General features: G+C 40.3%; 1 protein-coding gene across 3 annotated transcripts in view; it reads left to right on the top strand.

Annotated features, from left to right (window-relative positions):
* RBM33 (RNA binding motif protein 33) overlaps window positions 1–21,376 on the top strand; it is a 127,589-nt gene that overhangs the window by 20,635 nt on the left and 85,578 nt on the right. For 2 of the 3 annotated variants that reach the window (XM_032394402.1, XM_032394401.1), the window contains exons 3-5: window positions 6,175–6,223; window positions 12,243–12,319; window positions 14,499–14,811. In XM_032394402.1, the coding sequence (XP_032250293.1) occupies window positions 6,175–6,223; window positions 12,243–12,319; window positions 14,499–14,811 (439 nt within the window). Of the gene's footprint in view, window positions 1–6,174; window positions 6,224–12,242; window positions 12,320–14,498; window positions 14,812–18,302; window positions 18,865–21,376 lie in introns of those variants that run through there. The other variant, XM_032394403.1, reaches the window with a different exon arrangement.

The following is a 21,376-nucleotide window of genomic DNA, read 5'->3' as shown; positions in this document are numbered from 1 at the left end:
TTCTTTTGTTTAGTCTACCCAATATTTGGCTAGACTTTAAAATTTTTGCCAATTTAATATGTGTGTAATAGTATCTCACTGTAATTTAAATTTTTATTTCTCTGATTACTAGTGAAGGTGAAAATATCTTTAGGGATACACACACATGCACTAAAGGTGTTAAAAATGTTCATAGTAGTGATAAATGTCAGTTCTGTATAGTGATTACTTCTGGTGAGCAGCTCTAGTAGAAGTTAGAGGGATGTGTACTGGGAGAAGTTCATGAGGGCATAGTCTGGGTGGTGGGGTTCTCAAATGAGGATTCTTCTTTACATATATATTTTTTTTAACATTTATTTATTTTAGAGAGCTTGGGGGAGGGGCAGAGGAAGAGGGAGAGAGAGAATCTTCAGCAGGCTCCAGGCTCAGCACGGGCCCTACACAAGGTTCAATCTCATAACCCTGAGATCACAACCTTAGCATAGAAACCAAGAGTCGGACGCTTAACCGACTGCGCCACCCAGGCACCTCTACGTATTTCTTAAGATCTTAAATACTGTGTTGAAAAGGTAAAAAATTACCTTATAGTTGCAGTCAGAAAATTTAATAATAAAGGTAAATAGGTCTGAATAAAGAACAACAGTGATCTTCAGTAAAAAGAATTACCTGATTGCCATTTGAAAACTGATGCCCCAGGAGTTTTACAGAATAATCGACATTATAAACTATATACATTACAAACTTAGAGCCTACATAAAGATGATTACTCTTTAGCAGTTCTTAGGCAGTCTATGAAAAATTACTTAGAGCCTACAGCAAAATCTCCTGTAAGAGAATGGCCTCCCCAGAGGTATTGGTATGTAGTTCTGTTCAGAGATTATGGTGGGGAGCAGAATAAAACGTGTATTTTAGTAGTTCACTCACCATGTGGATTTTCTCTTCTGTCAGTTGTCTGTTCATATCTCTGTGTATTTTTCTTACGGTTGTTTGTCTTTTCCTTATTGATTTTAGGGATTCTTTATACTTTCTGCAGTTTATTTTTTGTGCTTGGAGATATCTCCTCCCAGTCTGTGACATGCGTTCCTTTAAACAGCAGCCTTCAGGTGGATTTTTATAAATAATGTAATCAAATGTATAATCTTTTCCTGTATGGCTTTTGTTTCCTTTTTTATTAAAATATGAACACAGTGTACTTTGGAATCATTTTCAGGCTTGGAGGAAAGTTGCAAGAGTGTCACAGACACTCTCCTGGGCCCCCAGACTTGCAGTTGCTTCCTGCCATGTCCATTGTCCTCTGTGCCCTCTGCACACCCGCTCACCGAGGCCCCCCTTCCCCCGCTCCTCTTCACAGTGGCCTGAGGGCACCAGGCTGTGTGCTTCCCATGTGCCTCAGCATGTAGTTTTCCTGGTGAGCTTCTCAAGAGCAGGGGCATTCACTTACATAGCCACTGGATCATTTCAAAATCATGAAGTTAACTAACACAGAATTGTGTTTTTTAATCTACAGCGGTTATTCAAGTTTTGACAGTTCTCCCGAGTGTGCTTTATAGCCAAAAATGAGTTTCTTTTTTTCTGGTTCAAGTTTCAGTTCAGGATCATACAGTGCATTTTGTCCCCCGTTATATTCATCTGGAAGAATTATGTATCCTTGTTTCTTACGACTTGGACATTTTTGAAGAGGACAGGCTCTTTACTTCGTAGACTCACCCTTAGCATGGATTTGCAGGTGTCTCTTCAGAACCTGATTGAGGTTGTGTATTTGGTCAGGAATACTCGTTGGCAATGCTGTGGCCTTCCCGAGGGCATCGCTTACGGAGGTGTGTGGTCAAGGTGCTTTCCACTTTTTGTCCTTAGGAAATTCTTCCCTGCCTTGTGTTCTGGTATGTTTTGCATGTTCCTATGAAAACTGTGAAGTGTTTTTATTTATTTTTTTATAGTTAAGATACATAATTTGCCTGAAATTGATTAAATTGATTGATTTTTAACTTATTGAGGATTTCAAGAAAATGTGAAAATAGAATAGTACAGTGTACCCAGTGTACCATCAGCTTGAACAGTTACTGGTATAAAGTCAGTCTTGTTTTTATCTGTAATTTGCAACCCTCCTCATATTACAGACATACATAAGTTCATCTGAAAATGTTTCAGATTGTATCTCTCTAAAAAATAAAGGATTTAGAAAGACAACCACAATAGAGTTATATTTTGAAAAACTCCGTGAATGTTAATGTCTTATTACTGATTGTCTCATGTAAATATCAGTGTATCACACACACGACACAGTGTGGATATGGGTCTTGTATGCTGTTTTATAGTTTGTGGAGTCCACATTAGATCCCTAGATTGCAACTGATAGGTAGGTTTTCCAAGTGTTGTTTCATCTGTAGGTTTTCATGCATCTTTTTTTTTTTTTAAGTTCTCTGCAACCTTTTGAAGACACAAGGTGGTTTGTCTTGTGGAGTTTCTTCTTTTGCTGATTGTCACCCCTGGAGTGTTAGTGTGCTCTTTCATCTCTTGCATTTTCTGTAAATTAATAGGTCTAGATGTTGATTAGGTTTAGGTTTGAAAATGGGCAGGAGGATGGATGATCCAAGTTAACTTCTGCAAACTGCTTGGCTCCTCTGAGGTACTAAATAAGTGCTTGATTCTTTACTTTTATTTACCAGTTTTCAAAATAATGGGTCAGTTCTTAGCATCCTCCAAAGGTGAGTTTTGTTTTTGAATCCTTTCCAACTCATAGATTTATATACTGCATGTGTATTTTCATTGCAGTTATTTTTATTAATATTTGAACCATTCCAGTATCCTTTCAGTGGGATTTTCAGTTGTCAAGAAGTTAGTTGGCTTTCTGCTCTCATGGAAATTGGGTTTGGTGATGATGTGAGGCAGGGCTCCGGTTTTTCTTGTCTCCCCAGCGTGAATGGCAGCTGTCCCAGCATTATTTACCAACAAGCGCCTCCTTTCTTCATTCGTCTTCAGTGCATGTTGCATATGGAGGTTCTGTATCATGTGTGTTTCTTTGATATTTTAAAAGCATAAGACAGTCTCTTCCATGTACTGGATAATAGAGGGAGAAATTTGAAAGCTAAGGAGAAGAGGGAGTCAGAAATTGTTATGACCAGCTCTTGCATTTGGAAGAACCTGGTGCCATTGTTGAACCAACCCCTGAAGTGTTTTTTCCTGAAGGATGTGCTTGTATCTGTATTCCATGCAGGAGAAAGACGGCATACTCACAGCTCTAAACGGAAGTCATTGGATGATGGAGCTATTTACAGGAGAGGCTTAATAAAGAAGCAGTAAGAGTTGGTGCAGTGTCCAGGGCATAGCAGCAGACCCTAGGGGGAAGAAGTGCATCCTAGAGCCCAGTGTGGGTTGCGGTGGTAGCAGTGGGTGGGACTGGACTGTGCAGGTAGCAGGGAGGGGCAGTCTCTCTCTTCCTGCTTTGTAATGACCCGTTGGGTCATCCCATGGGCCAAGGCCATCCAGAAGCAAAGGCCAGGAGAGCCTGCACGAGTCTTCCCAGAGAAAGCTTCCCGGAAACAGAGTTGGCAGAGATCGGAGGAGGGTGTCCTGGAGAGGGGAGGGGAGGCACACCGAGGAAATGGACGGAGTGCAGGGTTTGTTGTCACTTACCCTTGTGGTTTTGAAAGGCTGCAGCCATGTGGCTGACTACAGAATACTTGTTTCCTGGAAGTGTCTTTCAGTGTACACCTGTTTACTAGTAAAAGTACACTTGCTCTGAAAGAGCTGATCGTCTCTCGTCTTGGATGAGAACAGCGGCCAAAGAGGTGGTTCTTGCGTAGTGACGGTGAGAGCCTGAGGGAGCCGTGCATTTGCACCCAGGAAGCGCCTCAGTCGCCCTGTGCCGCTCTCCTTTCTGGGCCCATGGGCCCAGCTGCCTTTACGGGCGGGGGTGCTGTGCCTCAGCTCTTTGAGAGGACCTGATTGGGCTGGTCGCTCCCAGGAGCTCATTGTCGTCTTGTTTTCAGCGGCACTTGGTGTGTTTTATATTTCATAAATTTCTTTCCTTTTGTGTACACCTTTTGTAAGGATCCAGCTTGATGATGACAGTAGGGAAGTACATTTACTTTCTGTGTGGGGTTTGTGCATAGTAGTTAGGGTTTGGACCCCGGAGCTAGAGCATCTCGGGGTTCGCCCGTTGACTTTGCCACTTCCTAGCTGGGTGACCTTGAGCCAATTATTTAACATCTCCGTGTCTTGGTTTTCACGTTTTAAAAAAAGGGGGATGATGTAAATATCTACATAATGGGGTTGTCATGTCGACAAAAAAGCTAATACGTGTGAAACACTTAGAATGGTTCCTGGCACATAATACACTGAACGGATGCTCACGATTTCTCGAGCTATAATTTATGTCTGTTGTGGTTGTGTGGACCTAATCCCTCTGTCTCCCCATCCTGCTTGCTTATTTCATGCTGTTGTCTTTGTTAGTCATGGAAGCAACCATTCTCCATCTCGGTACACTCCACTCATTTATAACTGTTAGTTTTCCTTATCTTCTTTTAAAAAATGCTTTTGTTTAGGAAAAATAGGTAGTCATCGAAGACTGATTTCTTTTGTATACATCCTTTGTTAGCAAATAGTACAGATAGTTTCTAGATTTTTGCTTGTATATTTACCAACGCCTTTCTGTATTCTGGTTTTAAGAGTTCCCAGTATCCCCTGAGCAGGTGGTGTTACCTTTCATTTTCAGTTAGAGTGATGGCCTAGTGTGGGTGCTTGTCTTCAAAGGGGCGAGTGTCTGTTTTGGTCATCTAGAATCAATTCTCAAATGGAGTTCCTGTCAGTATGGTGACTAGATCCTTTTTTCCTCACCCATAGAGGATGATTTTAACACTGAAGATGCAGACATTTTATCTTGAAAGCTGATTAGGTGATTTGTGGAAATGTTGGAAGAGGTTACATGTTATTCTCTGATAGCTAGCTGTCTTACTCGTACAAGTCTGTGAAAGATTTACCCCATGGGTAACCTCTTGTCCTGGGTCTGTCCATGCTGTGTGACTTTGGGCCAATTATTTAATCTCTTATCCTTGTTTTCTTTATCTATAAAATGAGGGTATAGGATTTATATAGGGTAACAAGATAACAAAAAGGTGTTCAGTGCATGAATGAAAAGATTTGTCGAATTACTTCTAGTTCTAAAAGGTGGTGTATAGAAACAGTCATTTCTGTTATAACTCCAGTAGGCATTCCTGTATATTCTGGTATTCTGCAAAGTAGCACACTACAAGTAAACATGGTTTTTGGATAAAGTTGTGCCCAAAACCTACAGAAATTTGTAACCAGAGTGCTTATAAATAGAGTAACAGCCCTAATAAGAATATTGGTGCATTTGCACCTGGAAGCATAATCTGATTATTTTCTCCTTCTAGATGTTGTCCTTAAAAGACATTTGTTCTTAAGACATTGGGTTCCCCAGAGCTAAGAATATAATTCAGTGGTAGCCATCTTCATCAACCAAAAAAAAAAAAAAAAAAATATATATATATGTATATGTATATATGCACACACACACACACACACACAGCGGGAAATTTCTTTAGCTTTTTGATCTGGTAAAGGTTTTGAATTTAATTGTGACATAATCTGCTCCTGATCACTTCAGAACATAAGCATGCTGACAAAAAAAATTTCAGACTGCTAGGACTTCCATCTTTTACAAAGATAATTCTCTTAGTCACGATGATTCACTTGTATGCTCTCATCAGCCTTGTGTTTTTCATCTTTTCAGGTTTTGCATTTTGATGAGTGTCAAATGGTCTCTCAGTGGTTTTGGTTTTAGCTTTCCTAGTTAATGATGTTGGACATCTTCTCCTATTTCATGATAGGTTTTTCAAGGCAGGAGAAAGCATAGCTGTTACCTATTGTAGTTTCTTCTTTTAATGATACTGAACAGGTCCAAAGAAATAAAGATCTCATATTGAGGTGGAAAACTGAGATCAGAAGTCTAGTGGAGAACCACCTCCTCTCACAGAGCCTCCCACACTTAAAAGACCACATATTCCCTATATAGTTGACTACATTCTCATTATTAATAAAGAAAAAGGGAAGCATAGCAAACTAAACAGGAAAGTAGCCAAACCCTGAAGTCCGGGGGAGATTTCCCATTGATCTGCAGACTTTCCAGCATTGTAGGAATAATGCATTGGCATGCCTATTTTTCTTTATCCCCAGTGAACTTGAAGATGACTTACTTGGAGAAGATTTGCTGTCTGGCAAAAAGGTAAGAAATTGAGGTCTTCCTGAAACCACCCTCCAGCTGCTTCATTGTACTGAACATACAGGAATATATCTCATGAATGGGATGTGGTACTGGAAGTTTGGGTGCAGATTACAATGTTGTGAATTGAATTATCTTTTAAATGCACAGAGAGCTGACTGTTTAGTCTGTTAGTAAGTTCTCCAGTAACTTCTACCTCAAGTGATCAGTCCTTTGATGCAAATTTTAGTTCTCACTCAGTCCGATGCACTCCAGCAGGTGCTGAGTTTGTGAAAGCAGTAACATAAAACCACCACTCACAAGAAAACTAACATTTGGAGGCTAATAGTTTGCATTCCTTTTTTGAAAGTCTGGAGATAAGCTCAGAGATAGCTGTACTCAAATGTAACACACATTCAGATAAGTGAGAATACTAGTCTAAACCCTAATATAGGTTTCTCTAAACCTTTTTGATTAAACAAAACTTTGCAGTAATTAACTCTGATATGTGTATATCTATATATAATGTATGTGTATGTTTATATTACTCTACCAATAACATTATAAAACATACATTAAAAATAGAAATACAAATCCAAAGATTAAAGTGAAGTAGTGAATTTTTATTTTATTTATTAACAGTTTAAAAACACTTGCTGTTCTTACTAAATATCAAGGTAGTTTTTTTATGCTTAGTTTTTTAAAGTCTTAAGATTGTGGTGGCTTCTTACCGTCCACAGTTACTATATATAAGCTCATTATACTTTCAGGTGATAAGGTCACATCATTTGTCTGATTTATTAGACCTGATTATATTTTCCTTTTAATATCATTTATAATAAAGCTAATGAAGATCTTGTAGTGGGAGAAGTACCAGTGTTGCCATTTTCTTGTAACTTACTCTGTTGCATTATTAGCTTTTTTGCTAATACATGAATTTGTTATAGGATTCTTTTGAAGCCACTTTCCTTTCTCTGTCTTGTTTCTTACTGCATCACTGGCCCTCACGTGGCCTGGCTTCAGCCTGCCTCAGCCTTTCCTCCTTTAAGTGGCTCTCATCACCTGTAACTCTCAGTAAGAATTAATTTAGTTCCCTGTAGATCCACTTGATCTCATGTAAGTACATGGGGAAACAGCAAAATATTGAAAGTGAAAAACCTGCGAGATGGCCCCTCAGCCTTTCCTTGTTTGAGGGGCTCACTCTCTGGCTTCAGGGTGCCCTGCATGTGTCATGTGGTAGGGGTGCAGGGCTAGTCCTTCCTGTGTCATGGTCACAGGGGGAAAGTGGTACTGGTTTCTTGGTGACTCAGTGATAATTACTTTGCACATCCTTGAGGTGCTCTCACTGTACCTGGGAGTTCACTACTCTAATGTAAACACGTTTTTTTCCTTTGGAATTATTTAAGATACTTCAGTGAAGAATACCAATTAGATGTTAAAATGTTTAAATGTAGTAAGATATTTTTTATGTAAGTTGGATTTCTGTCCTTGGGCCAGCCTGGGGCAGCATAGTTTGCCCCGTGTCTCTATCAGGATGTTCCACCAGGCCTAGTAATTCCTTCTGGTGGACATTTGTCCCCATCTTGTGAAAGCTTTGGTCAGGGCTCTTACCAATAAAGATGGAAAAGCACAGTTCGGTTTGGATAGTAATGCTGACTCTTCTGGGGATGTAGTGTCACTTTCTCTTATTGGACTAGTTGATTGGTGTGACTTGGCCTCCTTTCCCATGGGACGGGAGCGCGGCAGCCTGCTGCCTCTGTCTTGGTGGCAGGGCCCTCACCCACCTTGGCCAGTTGGGAAGTTTGTCTGCTTGGGAACAGTGTATATACCCCCCCTCCTTTCCTCTTCTCTTCTTTCCTAATGCTATACCTTGTAGGAATCAAAGAGCTCAGATATATCAAAAGAGAAATAATGAAAAAAAACAGATATAAGCCCTCAGGACTGACATTTTACCATATATCCTTATGTTCTTTTTTCATATGTTTTAGAGTATAACTTAAATGTTATATATAAAAAACAACTTTTTAATTTAGAATTGTATTATTGGCATTTTCCTGTTGTCATGAAATATCCTTTTTTTTTATTTTTAAGATTTTATTTGTCAGATTGAGAGAGAGCGAGCGAGCACAATCAGGGGGAGCGGCAGGCAGAAACAGAGGGAGAAGCAGACCTCCCTGCTGAGCAGGGAGCCCGACACGGGGCTCGATCCCAGGACCCTGGGATCATGACCTGAGCTGAAGGCAGATGCTTAACGGAGTGAACCATCTAGGCGCCCCTCATGAAATGTTTCTTAAGATATTTTATAATGGCTACGTGATATTTCAGTTTGTGTATATTATAGTATACCTAGCCATTCCTGTATTCACTGAGGTTGTATCCAGCTCATTGCTATGACTTATTTTTATTTTTTTATTAAAAAAAAAAATTTTTTTTTTAAAGTAGGCTCCATGCCCAGCGTGGATGATGAGGGGCTTGAACTCATGTCCCTGAGATGAGGACCCAAGCTGAGATCCAAGAGTCAGACACTTAACTGCCTGAGCCACCCAGGTCCCTGTGCTGTAACTTTTTTTTTTTTAAAAGAACTTCTTACGGAAAATTTTAAGCATATATAAAAGAAGAGAGCAGAGTGACTGTCACCCTCATGCGTTTGTCACTCTGCTTCAGCAGCTTTCTGTTAAAGGCAGTTTTGCCTTATCTCTGCCCACTCACTCCTCTTCCTGAAGTATTTTGAAGTGAATTTCAGACATTATGATGCTATTTTAATGTACAAATGTTATTATGCTTTTGAAATTCTTTTCTTAGCAAATTTCCATGAAGGAGAACTTCTGGCCTAAGGGTGTAAACATTTAAGACTCTTGTCTCCTGTTGTCCAGTTGCTTTCCAGCAGTATTTTATCAGTTGAGCAGCAGGTGTATGAACAAGTCTTTCACCTTCCCAGTCCCCCAGGTTTGAGACCACTTCTCTTTTAAAAATCTTTGTCAGTGAGATAGATGAAAAATGATTTTTGGTTAGTTTACCTTGTATTTATTTGGTTTCTAGTGAGATTGAATATTTTGTCGGGTATGTGTGTATATATATATATAAATATATAATATATATATAATATATATGTATATAAATATGTATATAATATATACATGTAAATATATATATTATATATGTATAAATATTAGCTAATTTATTCTTATGGGTACTCTTGCCTGCCCACTGTCTTTCCCCCACTTGTGTCCCACGAAATGTACGGAGATGCAGCTTTGTCTGGAGAGAGGCTCCTAGGCTGGTGGGCCAGAGGGCCGCACAGCCACGCACTGGGTATAGTGACATCATCAGACCAATGGGGCAATCAAGGACACGGTCATCGGGGTCAAGAAGGGAGGTTGTGAGGGTGAAATTTTTAAATATAGGTTAAAAATGAGAGGTTGCAAACTCAAGATGAAGCATGCTGGCATGACCCAGCCAGAGCCTTGAGAAATTGGGGGAAGCCTGAGGTGCTGGTCGCCTGCCAGCACGTGACCCCCTCTTCAGTTTCTCTGTTTGACTTCAGCAGCTAGTGCCGGACAGGTGCTCTGTGCTACGCCAGTTCCAGATGTTCCAATAGCTGGTCCATCTTCTGGGGAGTCCCGGAGAAGCATTCTTTTTCTTTCATACTTGTCCCTCTCCCCAGGAGAGGAATGACCTCTTCCTCTGGTAAGGTTGGGAGAAAGGATTTTGCTAGCATTCATTGCCACTTTCTCTTCCTCTCTGGGGTTGTGCTTGCTCTACTTTCCTGCAGACCACCCAGAACAGAATCCTCCCTAGTGACTCCACCCTTACCTGAGGAAGCAGTTCACTTTAGTTCTTTGGGATGTGGTTGAAAATCAGTTTTTGTCTCAGAGATTGAGTCTAGCTCTCCATCTCCGCTTTGTCAGCTAAGTGGGTGTCTTGGTCAGTTGCCTCCTGTGTATATTACTCATCACATTCAGAATCCCTATGGGAAGTTGAACCTTTAGGATGCAGAAGTAGGATCTGATTACCATAAGGGCCCACCACAACATACATTCCTCTCTCTTTGTTTGGTAATTTATTTATTTGCTCACTAATTTTTGACAAATACTTAAAAATTTAACTAAAAAACTCAAGCAGCCTCTAATGAAATTTGGCTTTCATTGAATTGTTAATTTTTAAAGATTTCCTGTGGTTTTATTTAATAAATTGGACAGCTAAATTTAGGCAGGCCTGGCTCATCTCCTTTAGTAGAGGACAGATTATGTGGGCAACTAAGCAAAACTTTATTTTGGCCCTATTAAGCAGTCTGTTTCTTTTTCATACAGATCTGTTCTCCCTTCTTCAAGAAAACTACATGGTCTGTGTTATGTTATGTTATTATTATTATTAGTTTTGGGGCTTGAACTCAATGACCCTGAGATCAAGACCTGAGCTGAGATCAAGAGTCGGATGCTTAACCGGCCGAGTCACCCAGGCACCCCATGTTATTTTATTTTTATCTTATACTGTCAGCCATTAAGTAGAGACCCTTGAGACCAGTAAGAACTAATAAGGTTCATATTTTTTGGCTTGTATCAAAAATACTATAATGAAGAATGAATAGATAAGTTTGAGAAACCTATTTTTATAAGCTATAAAATGCCAGGAAAAGACTGCTTGTTTGTTTCGTCTTTAAGTAGAAATCCAAGTCTTTCTCTTTTTCCTTTTTCTGTCTTTACTTTTTTCCTAATATGTGTGTGTTCATGGGGCCTCTTTTGGAGGGGGTGTGATAATTTATGTATACCATGAAAAAAATTTGACTAGGGGAGGAAAATGTGAAGCCCCCCCCCCCCCCCGCCCCGTGTAAGTGTACAATACTTGTATATATTCAACTTAACAAAACCTGGAACTGTGGAAAGTTGAGCAGTTGACAAAATCACTAGGCTTCCTCTGCCTACTGGTGCGATGAATGCACAGGCCTGTCGAGAGCAGGGGTGAGGGCCTGAGCTAGGCATGTTTATTTTCATGTGTCATCTCTATTAATAAACTCAAGTTTTGTTTTAGTCCCTTACCATTTCAATTTGGCGATCCACTTATCTAAAATCTGCTTCTTCCTTTTTCTTTTTTTTTTTTTTTAAGATTTTATTTGTCTATTTATTTGAGAGAGAGAGAGAGCACCACAAGGTAGAGAGCATGAGCGGGAAGGAGGAACAGAGGGCAGAGGGAGAAGCAGACTCCCCACTGAGCAGGGAACCTGATGTGGGGCTCAATCCCAAGGACCCTCGGATCATGACCTGAGCTGGAGGCAGATGCTTGATGGACTGAGCCACCTGGGCGCCGCTAAAATCTGCTTATTTAGAAAATTCTTCTTTTTTTGTTTAAAAAGTCTTCAGATTTTGGATACTAACAGTGTTAAAATTAGTCAAATCTTTTTTTTTAAGTTTTTATTTTAATTCCTGTTAGTTAACATATGGTGTAATGTTAGTTTCAGGTGTACAATGTAGTGATTCATCACTTCCTTACACCACCCAGTGCTCATCACAAGAAGTGCCCTCCTTAACCCCCATCACCCATCTCACCCATCCCCCACCCTCTCCCCCTCTGGTAAGTGTCAGTTTGTTCTCTAGAGTGAAGAGTCTGTTTCTTGATTTGCCTCTTATTTTTTTCATTTTTCTTACTCTGTTTCTTAAATTCCACATATGAGTGAAATCAAATTTAGTCAAATCTTAAGGATACCATTCTTTTTTTGTGTGTATGATAGGGAAAAATGTTTGTAGGATACTGCTAAAGGACTCTTCCTTTTTCCTTTTTTGTTAGATTTAGAATAAATGTGATCATTAAGCCTGTTGTTTCTATACTTATTACTTGACTCTGCATCTGAAAATTTCTGGGGTCGCAAGTACACCATATGTGGAATTTCTCAATTGTCAACTGGTCGTATCAAAGTGAGATAGCTTACTGAATGGCACATGCTTTAATAACAAGGTTAGAAATAATACAGTCAACGTAATTTTGCACATTTGTAACAAGTCTTTTTGTGGAAGTGGCATGCATTAATTAGATTTCTTATTTTAATTAGAATCAGTCGGATTTGTCAGATGAAGAGCTGAATGATGATCTTTTACAGAGTGATAATGAGGATGAAGAAAATTTCAGGTATTCATTATTAGCTCATTAAAAATTTTCTTTAAATTGTTAGTAACTGTAATTTATAATTATAATGGAATATAATTGATAATGTGATGTTATTTCTTCAACATGATTTTATTTTAAACAGGATATTAATATAACTCTCTTATGTGGAAGCCATATATATTTTTGTGTGAATAGGTATTGGTCTTGCATTTGATGACCTCTCTAAGTTCTGTTGAATGCAGGTTATGAAAACTCAGTAAAGGTATGTATTGCTCTTTTGAAGAATTCCTTTATTTGGATGGGGGCAATGGCCTTAGGCTCTTATTACTGTCGGCTGCAGTTTGATGTTGCTGCTTTTGTTTTTACTTTAGACTTTTTATTGATATGTAATCGGTTTAGTGAATTGCCATTTTGGAAATTCCTTTGGACTGTACTTAATTTTTATTTTTTTAAGATTTTATTTATTTATTTGAGAGAGAAAGTGAGCCTGAGGAGTGGGGGTGAAGAGGCAGAAGGAGAAGCAGACTCCCTGCTGAGCAGGGAGCCCTGTGCGGGGCTTGATCCCAGGACCCTTGAGATCATGACCTGAGCCGAACACAGACGCTTAACCGACTGAGCCACCCAGGGGCCCCTGGGCTGTACTTTAGACTCGAGTTGACTATCTGAATGTAATTGTTTAGTGAACATAGTTACTTTAGTCTTTTTCGGCTGTTTTAACAAAACATTATGAACTGGGTAGTTCATAACAGAAATTTATTTTTCACAGTTCTTGGGGCTAGGAAGTCCAAGGTTAAGGCATCAGCATGGTCAGTTTCTACTTTCTAGTTCATAGATGGCGCTGTCTTGCTAGGTCTTCACAGGGTTGAAGGGTGAGGGAGCTCTCTGGGGCCCTCTCTGTAAAGGCACTAATCCCATCAATGGGACTCCAGCATTATGACCTTTATAGTCATCTCCCAAAGGTCCCACCTCTGGGCACCATCACACTGGGTGTGTTATGGATTCAACAGGATGACTTTTGGGGGACACAAATATCCAGTCCGCAGCAATCATGAATGTCTTTTTGTTGTTGACTAGTAAGCTCCATTGTAAGAGGAAGAGGTATTTAGTACACTCTGGTAGGTGGAGTAATTTTTTTCAATGTTATGAGGAAACCTAAAGTGAAAATTCAGAGAGACCTCTCTCGGTTATAAATGAGGTTAATAAATATAAGCCATTTATTATTGAACAGGTGTTCTAACTTAAAGTAATTTTTATGGATAGAAATACAGCTTTAAGTTAGTTTTTTCTCCCAGTTATTTAAGTTTCCCAGTTCCATTCTTTGACATCATTATTATATTTTGATCTTTTGAGTTGTTTGCCCTCAAAATAAGGCAATTTGGAGTTTTTAGCCAAGTAATATCTTCAAATCTGTGTGGTGTATTCAGGTTTCTTGTTAGGATTAGATAACCTAATTGATATGTGCGCACTTAAGGTTTTTCTACAAAATCTTGCACTGTAAGTGTAAGTGCAAGTGTAAATCTTGCAGTTTACTGTTTGGTGTGTAGCTGTTATGATTCAGTGGGTGGAATAAAAAATTTTTTTTTTTTTTTTGCGGTTTTAAAACCCTCTTTGGTATTTTACTCAGAAATTATAAACTAATTTTTTTGAAATTGGTGATTAGTACAAATTTTATTTATTTGAATATTGAAATGTCTTTTCACACACATTTTTAATATTTTGATTTTTTTAAATAGGAGTTTATAATTTGCATCATAGATTTGAAAAGAACGAATTGTTCTAAAATTCGATCTCTGATTTTCTGTTTATAGAGTAATACACCTGTTTTTACTTTGGAATCTTGGAAAACAGATACCACCCTTTTCGTTCTGGAAGTTAGAATGAAATATAGTCTGTTTTCAGTCCTGGAGTTTTGCCAGTCAGACTTGTTTCCCCATCTGGTTGATCTGATTCTTTTGGGCAAATAACCTGCATCTGATGAGATAGTGCAGGTGCTGTCTGCGTTAGGAGCGTGGGGTGCAGGCTCAGGATGGCACGCTGAGCTCTGCTCTCGGTCACCAGTGGAGTAATGTGTGTTTATTAGTCATTGGAACAACTTTTCACCCGTCGTGGTCTACATCTTTGTAACAGTTATTTAGGTAGTGATTTAATGTCGAGCTTGATTCTAATTGGGCACCTTTCTTTGTATTTTTGTTCTCTTTAGTTCTCAGGGTGTCACAATTAGTTTAAATACCACATCTGGCATGGTCACATCATTTGAACTGTCTGACAACACTAATGACCAGTCCGGAGAACAGGAATCTGAGTATGAACAAGGAGAGGATGAACTTGTTTATCACAAATCCGATGGATCTGAATTGTATGCTCACGAGTACCCAGAAGAAGGACAGTATGAAGGCCACGATGCTGAGCTGACAGAGGACCACATGGAGTATGTGGAGGAGCCCGAGGAGGAGCAGCTGTACAATGATGAAGTGTTAGACATCGAGATCAATGAGCCTTTAGATGAATTCACAGTGAGTCTTTTCCTTTGTATGGCCGAAGATAACATGGCTGCCTGGGCATAGGTTTCTAGACTGATTTAAAATCTATTTCCCTCCCTCGGGAGGGAGGGAAATTAGACCTTATTATCACTGTCTGCCAGTTTCTTTATCTGAGCTATGACAAAGTTTGTGTTGACAGCTTGTTTGGCTGGAGGTAATGCCCCTTTGTCATTCTGGAAGGCTGCACAGAATTGTGACCTTGAGGATTGCACCTTAAGGAAGAAAACAGCTTTGTGTGGTGGAGATACACTGTCAATTGTTAGAAGTACTTAATGCAGAGCTTTTATCCAGGCTTTAGACAAGATCTGATAAAGTCCTTCCAAGGTGAAAAGATTATTGACCTGCTAAAGACATCTTTAAGGTGCTAATATTCCAGAGTGATTGATGTCCTGTTCATTCATCCTTTTTTGTAACCGAGAACTGTCTAAACATGAATAAAGAGATTGGAGGTTAGTTTTGCAAATGTCACACATAATTTGTTATCTGTAATCAGGAAGCAAAGATTGTGCTGATTTCTGTTTCGGAAAGATGGTTTTGATAGGTAGCTATTTTTAAAGTTGAACTGTCAAGGAAGCAAAAGGTACTAGTGAAAGATTGCTCATCTGTCTTACTGATTCATCATTAGAAGATACTTGTTTTTAAAATAAGCACTTAATGAAATTTGTGTGTGAAGGACTTGATACTCGTCAGTAGAATCTTAGGGTTTTCATGATACTGTCGCTCCAGTGAGGTGCATTGTCAGCTGGCCCGCCAGGGCTGGGTGGAGGCGTGCAGAGTTGGGGCTCTTAGCTTTGCCTTTAATCTCTTAATGTTTTTATTCGGAGGAAGCTTGCTTTTGAGAAAAAAATTCAAAGTCTGAATTTTGGTCATTGGTCATACATACATATAAATGGGAGTAATTTTGAAAGGGATCGTTTATGAGGAACCTTAGAATATTTAGTTCTAATCATAATTGTGTTTATCTCAGTAGTTATTTTAAGATTTGATTCGTTTTGAATGCTTTCTCTTTAGTAGATACAGTAATGAAAAAATGTGTGTCATTTTGGTAAGTAGAATCATGTAAAAGGCATCATGGCTACTTGTTCATTTGATAATGGTAATTTTGTTTTGGTAGTAAATCCTTCACTGGTGTGGACAGGTTCTCTGCTGGTTTACTGGTGTGTTTGTATACTATCTGAAAGTGGGATATTATAAATTTAAAATGTTTCTTAAAGATTAAGCCAAGATCTTTTAAAAATGTACCTAGTTATTCCCTGGTTAGAGTATTTTATTATTTCTCTCGTTCATCGGTAAGAGAAGATGATTGGTTAATCGTATGTGGGTCCATTTCCCTTGTAAATTCATCAGTTCGGCACATCTTTACTGATGTCCAGGCACCAGGGGCACCAGTTTTGCTAAAGCATGAGACATGAGGCATGGCCCCTGCCCTCTGTAGTGGAACAGATAAGTGTGGAAAGTGCTTGCGTGACAGCACTAGGGTGCCGCATAGGACGTGTTTCTCACTGTGGCCTTCTGGCCGAATTTGTTGAGGAGAGAATTCTCCTAAGTCAGGACTTTCCCTCTCTTGTGTTCCGTGGTCAAACTAGAGGTTACATGTAGGCTCCTGCTTGTAAAAAATCCAACTTAGTTATCTGACATCTTGTGGTCTCAGATTAGAGTCCGGTATCAAAAAGAAAAACAGTGTGGCAGTTCAGTATACTTAGAGTACTTTTCCACATCAGAATGAATTTTTTTTTTCAAAATTAAAAAGAAGTCTTAAAACAGTTTTGCTTAGAATTTCTGAAAGTGTCCTGACATTTTCACAGGGAGCTGTAAACTTGGAAGGTGAGGCGAGTGTCCTGTGAGCCGTGTCCGCTCCCCTCAGCACGTGTAGCTTCACAGCCATGGCCACTCTCTTCTCTCCTGTTTCTTCCGGGTTGTTGGTTCTTCATGGTTAGGGTGCAGTGCGCCATTACCTTGTCTTCGGGCGGAGGAGAGCGCTGGCCTGCGTCTGCACCCGGCTCCAGCTCCGGAGCCAGGGAGGCTCCCTGCCTTCGCAGGCTGCCCCTGGTGCACCATGAGGGGATTATTCATGAGTAGCCGACCAAGCGAACCAGTGGATTGTGTGCCTGTGTGTCCCAGTGGCATTTTAGTTTATCAGATGGTTTATTTCACTGTGTTTCATGTCCTCGTTGGGAATTGTTAACTTGTCCTCTAAAGCTAGAATCCAGCTCGGTGACGTGCTGGAGCATGAGCACATTCTGTCAGTTGGGGCTCACTATTAAAATCCCATGGATGGATTTTGCATGTAACTAAGAATGGAGTCATAAAGCCACTGAATTTTACAATTGGAAGGGACACTTCTGCATATGAAGAAGCTGAGGTCCACATTTAGAAGTTGGTAGTAGAACTCCATGTTCTTTCCTCTTATACTCAAAAGTAAGACCTTCCTTGGGTTTTGTGAATTTCGCCAGTCCTATTCTTGAGAGTGAATTGGGATTTGATTTAAAAACTTGTACTTTTGTATTAAGAGATGATCCTTATTATTTGGCAAAATATGAGAAAATTGTTGGGTGATGTATACTTTTAAGCACAATCTTTTCGGGGTTTTAAAACTTACCGTAGATTCAGATTTCATAAAAGATTGTTCTATAAAAACAATTTCAGATAGGTAACTTATGTAAAGGGTAGCAGATTTTTGTTTCTTGGGGAGGATCCAGTGGCATAGACTATTCTCCATTGTATATTAGCTGAAAATTTTGATTAGCATCGTCTGGCCTTATTTGAAATCCGGCAGTTCTGCTGTCAGTGAATTGTGGGTAGTGATAGTTTCTCTTTTTGATGGGGTGGTTTCTTCTGGAGAGTGAGATACGGTGTGTTCACATAGCCTTGAGAGACATTGTGGGACCTACGATAGTTTGTCACCTTGAATACAGCTGGTTTCTTTGGGGGTGGTAGGTGTGGCTTCTGTGTCCCCCACAGTAGTTTGCTCAGGTTGTGTACGTGCTCACTCTTGGTTGTTTGTCTTGTAACCAGCCAGTGTTCGTTTCAGCCCGTGAGCGGGTTTGCTGGCAAGCTCAGCTCCCCCGCGTAGGACCCGATGTTCTTGTTACTTGATAGTAGTATCTGTAGGAGCCCTTCCTTCTCTTGAAGTTGTTTCTAGCCACCTTGTCTGCTTCCTCCCATATGCCCTTCAAGGGCTGTCTGCCTGCTGACATGCCCCTTACATTTCATACAAACCTGGAATCACCCCTCTAATTCAAGGGATGGGCTGATGGAGAAGCAAATTCTAACGTGATTTTTTTTTTTTTTTTTTAAGATTTTATTTATTTGCGAGAGAGAGAATGAGAGACAGCATGAGAGGGAGGAGGGTCAGAGGGAGAAGCAGACTCCCTGCTGATCAGGGAGCCCGATGTGGGACTCGATCCCGGGACTCCAGGATCATGACCTGAGCCGAAGGCAGTCGCTTAACCAACTGAGCCACCCAGGCGCCCTCTAACGTGATTTTTAATAAAGCTCCTGTGTTGAGTTGAATGGCTTATACTTTTGTTGCCTTCTATTGCTGTAAAAATGGTGCACGTTGGGTGTGATTTCAGCTCCCTTCCTGCTGCTGAGCTGCACTATGCACATTCGTTTGAAGATTGCTTTTCCTTAGTGCTGATTGTAAGAAGAGCTATTTATCAGGGCGCTTGGGGGCTGAAGCAGAGCTGTGTCACTAACCTTAGCGATGGGGCCAGCATACTGCACTCTGTCCTCATTAACATAGGGGAGGCCACATTCGATGCGCGTGCTTCATGCTTTCTGCTTCGTCGGGTAATTGCCATAGTCAAATTTGCTAAAATAATGAAGCATGAGTCGTGAAGATGAAAAGTGCTTTCAAAAACCCAAAGCTATATGAGGAAGACTTATTTTCTCTTTAATGGCTGTTAGGATGAAGAATACTTGCAGGCTTGTGGGCAACAAGGGCTGCAAGAGCAGGAAGACTGTGTTGCTGAAGATGAATTAGATGAGATTACTGACCCCCAGGTTGCTCCTGAAACTGAAGAGGTATTTGTTCGTCTTTTAAAAAGAGTCCAAAATTTTGGTGGTTTTTTTTTTTTCCTTCCAGATTTAAAATGAGCATTTTTTTTTTAGCATTAGTGAAAAGTTAATAACATCTCTTCTTTGTACTATGAGTGCAGTAAAAAGCCTGAGCTTTCTAGAGTCTTTGGGCAGTGAGTTCTGGTGAGCTGTGATTTCCACATAGCTGTTTGCCCTTTGAGTGTTAGAATGTCTTCAGTGTTTTATGGGGGCGTGGGTAGAAATCTTTAAAAAATGTGATGTATGTGTTAGTGCTTTGAAAGGAGTGCTGTAATCATTTTAAATTAGTTACTCTTTGTTAGTTATGACCATCATTACAAAAATACTTCCAGGTTCCTGTATTTAGGTGCTGTCTTAGGTGTTAAAGGAGGATGGTTGAGAAGCTTGGCCCCCTGTGACATAAGCCTGGAAGTGAAGCTTGCCAGCAGAGGCTCCAATCCCTGCTTCAGGAGCTCACGGAGGGGCCCTCTGGTTGGGAGTGGGTCTCAGAGCCCATTAGGGAAAGTGGGTGGGAAGACGAGGCTTTGTGGAAGAGGTGACCTGTGGGCTGGTCTGGAAAATAGATGTCGTTTGGATGAATGGAGGTGGTACGAGGCATAGGGCTTAATAAATTCAGTTTTCCAACCTTAGAACTTGTCTGGTGGGCCAAGCATGTAAGCCATAAAATCATTCTATAGCTTTAGGATTTGTTGGTTTAAAAACTATTTCTTCTTTCTTTCTTTCTTTCTTTTTTTTTTTTTTTAAGATTTTTTACTTATTTGACAGACCGAGAGAGAGCACAAGTAGGCAGAGCGGCAGGGAGAGGGAGAAGCAGGCTTCCCGCCAAGCAGGGAGCCCGATGCGGGGCTCGATCCCAGGGCCCTGGGATCATGACCTGAGCCGAAGGCAGACGCTTAACCAACTGAACCACCCAGGCGCCCCTAAAAACTGTTTTTTCTTATTAATGTTTCTTTTCTCAGTTATTTTCCGTAATAACTTTTCCCCCTCTTTATTCCAAAAGATCATGAAAAGTGGTATTTCAGTGGCTTAGGTCATCTGCTCTAGGTACTTATGCCAGTGCTTTAGAAACTCAGTATACAGAACATTTTATTTACTCTTAACTTTCTCCTAACACAGTGCTGTGACACAGAGTATTTGAGCGTGTACGCTGTGCGCACTTTCCAGGACATATCCTTTCTCCTCCCTAACAAGCTAAATTTGACTTTTCTTTTTGTGCTTTCTGTCTCTTACTAATTTGAAATAATTTGAAACTTAGAGAAAAGATAGAAGAATAATATAGAAGAATAGTACAGAGAATTCTTTACCCAGATTCTCCAGTTGTAGAAGGAACCAGGACAAGGAACCAAGACAGAGCTGAAGAAGATGTTAAATTAGAGATGGTTCCTCTCGTCGTGACCGCTCTGTGTCACGAACCACTGCCCTGAGCAGCCGCTGCCCCCAGGTTCGGGGAAACCAGAGCTGCGTGCAGGTTGCGTCCTGCCTGCTCCAGGGCCTGGAGCACATCTAGGTCAGACCTGTGAGAGGCTGATTCAGGCAGAAGACATCCAAGAAAGAACCCTTAAGAAGCCATGAAAGGAGAGAAGGGGAAGGTACGGATGGGCCTTGCCGAGATCGTTCCCAGTGGTGAACAGCTGACAGGGAAACCTAGTCCATGTCCTGCTTATTAGTTTGTGGGATTTGGAGTTTGGAAAATTAATTTCATCGGTATTTGTCTGTAATTTATTCTTTCAGTATTTTAGGTAATAGTCTCTTTACCCTTTGATAATGCTGTGTTTATAGGCTACTTTAGAATGAGAAAAGGTCCAGTGATCTCTGGAGATACAAACTCTTTTTTGTGTGAAGCAGTCAAAGAAAAGCAGTGTTACCCTTGCCTGGGTGCCTTCTGGAAGTGCCCTCTGGGTCTGACTTGTAGATCTAGGTATTTCAGACTTTGATCTCTGAACTGTATTCATTAAAATATTAAAGCACAAGTGGGTTGTTATTTAAAAAAATGGTAATCTTGCCTTCCATTATCAAGTATCTTCTGGAGAGAGAGCTGTTTTTGGAGGTGACATGGCTCCGGGGTGCACTTAGAGCTGAGGAAGGAGGCACAGTGCATGGTGCGGTTCTTCAGACGACCTCACTCTAGGAGTTCTGAGTCCGTATTAGCAGCATCGGAACGATGCAGCCAAGGAGTCATTTCAATTGGAAAGCCTACTTGAGGTGATTCCTCTTACTTAATTAATGCTCTTGCTTGGTTAGAACAGAGAAATCACTGTACTCGCCACAGATGAGAAGGATGTAATTACAAAGATGCCCAGGGCCAGTTGTGCTTGTTGTCTTCACACGTGGTTTAAACAGGCTTCCTACGTTAGATACTTTCTTCATGTATAGGAGGAGTACTGAGAGAAGTGTAAAGAAATCTGTGCACTATTTAAAATATTTACTTTCTAAATTGTGGTGCCATTTACAGTCAGTGGTAGGCACAGATCTGAAGTGT

This window comes from Phoca vitulina, unplaced genomic scaffold (genome assembly GCF_004348235.1).
Source record: "Phoca vitulina isolate PV1807 unplaced genomic scaffold, GSC_HSeal_1.0 scaffold80, whole genome shotgun sequence".
NCBI lineage: Eukaryota > Metazoa > Chordata > Mammalia > Carnivora > Phocidae > Phoca > Phoca vitulina.
This window is presented reverse-complemented; position numbering and strand designations above follow the sequence as displayed.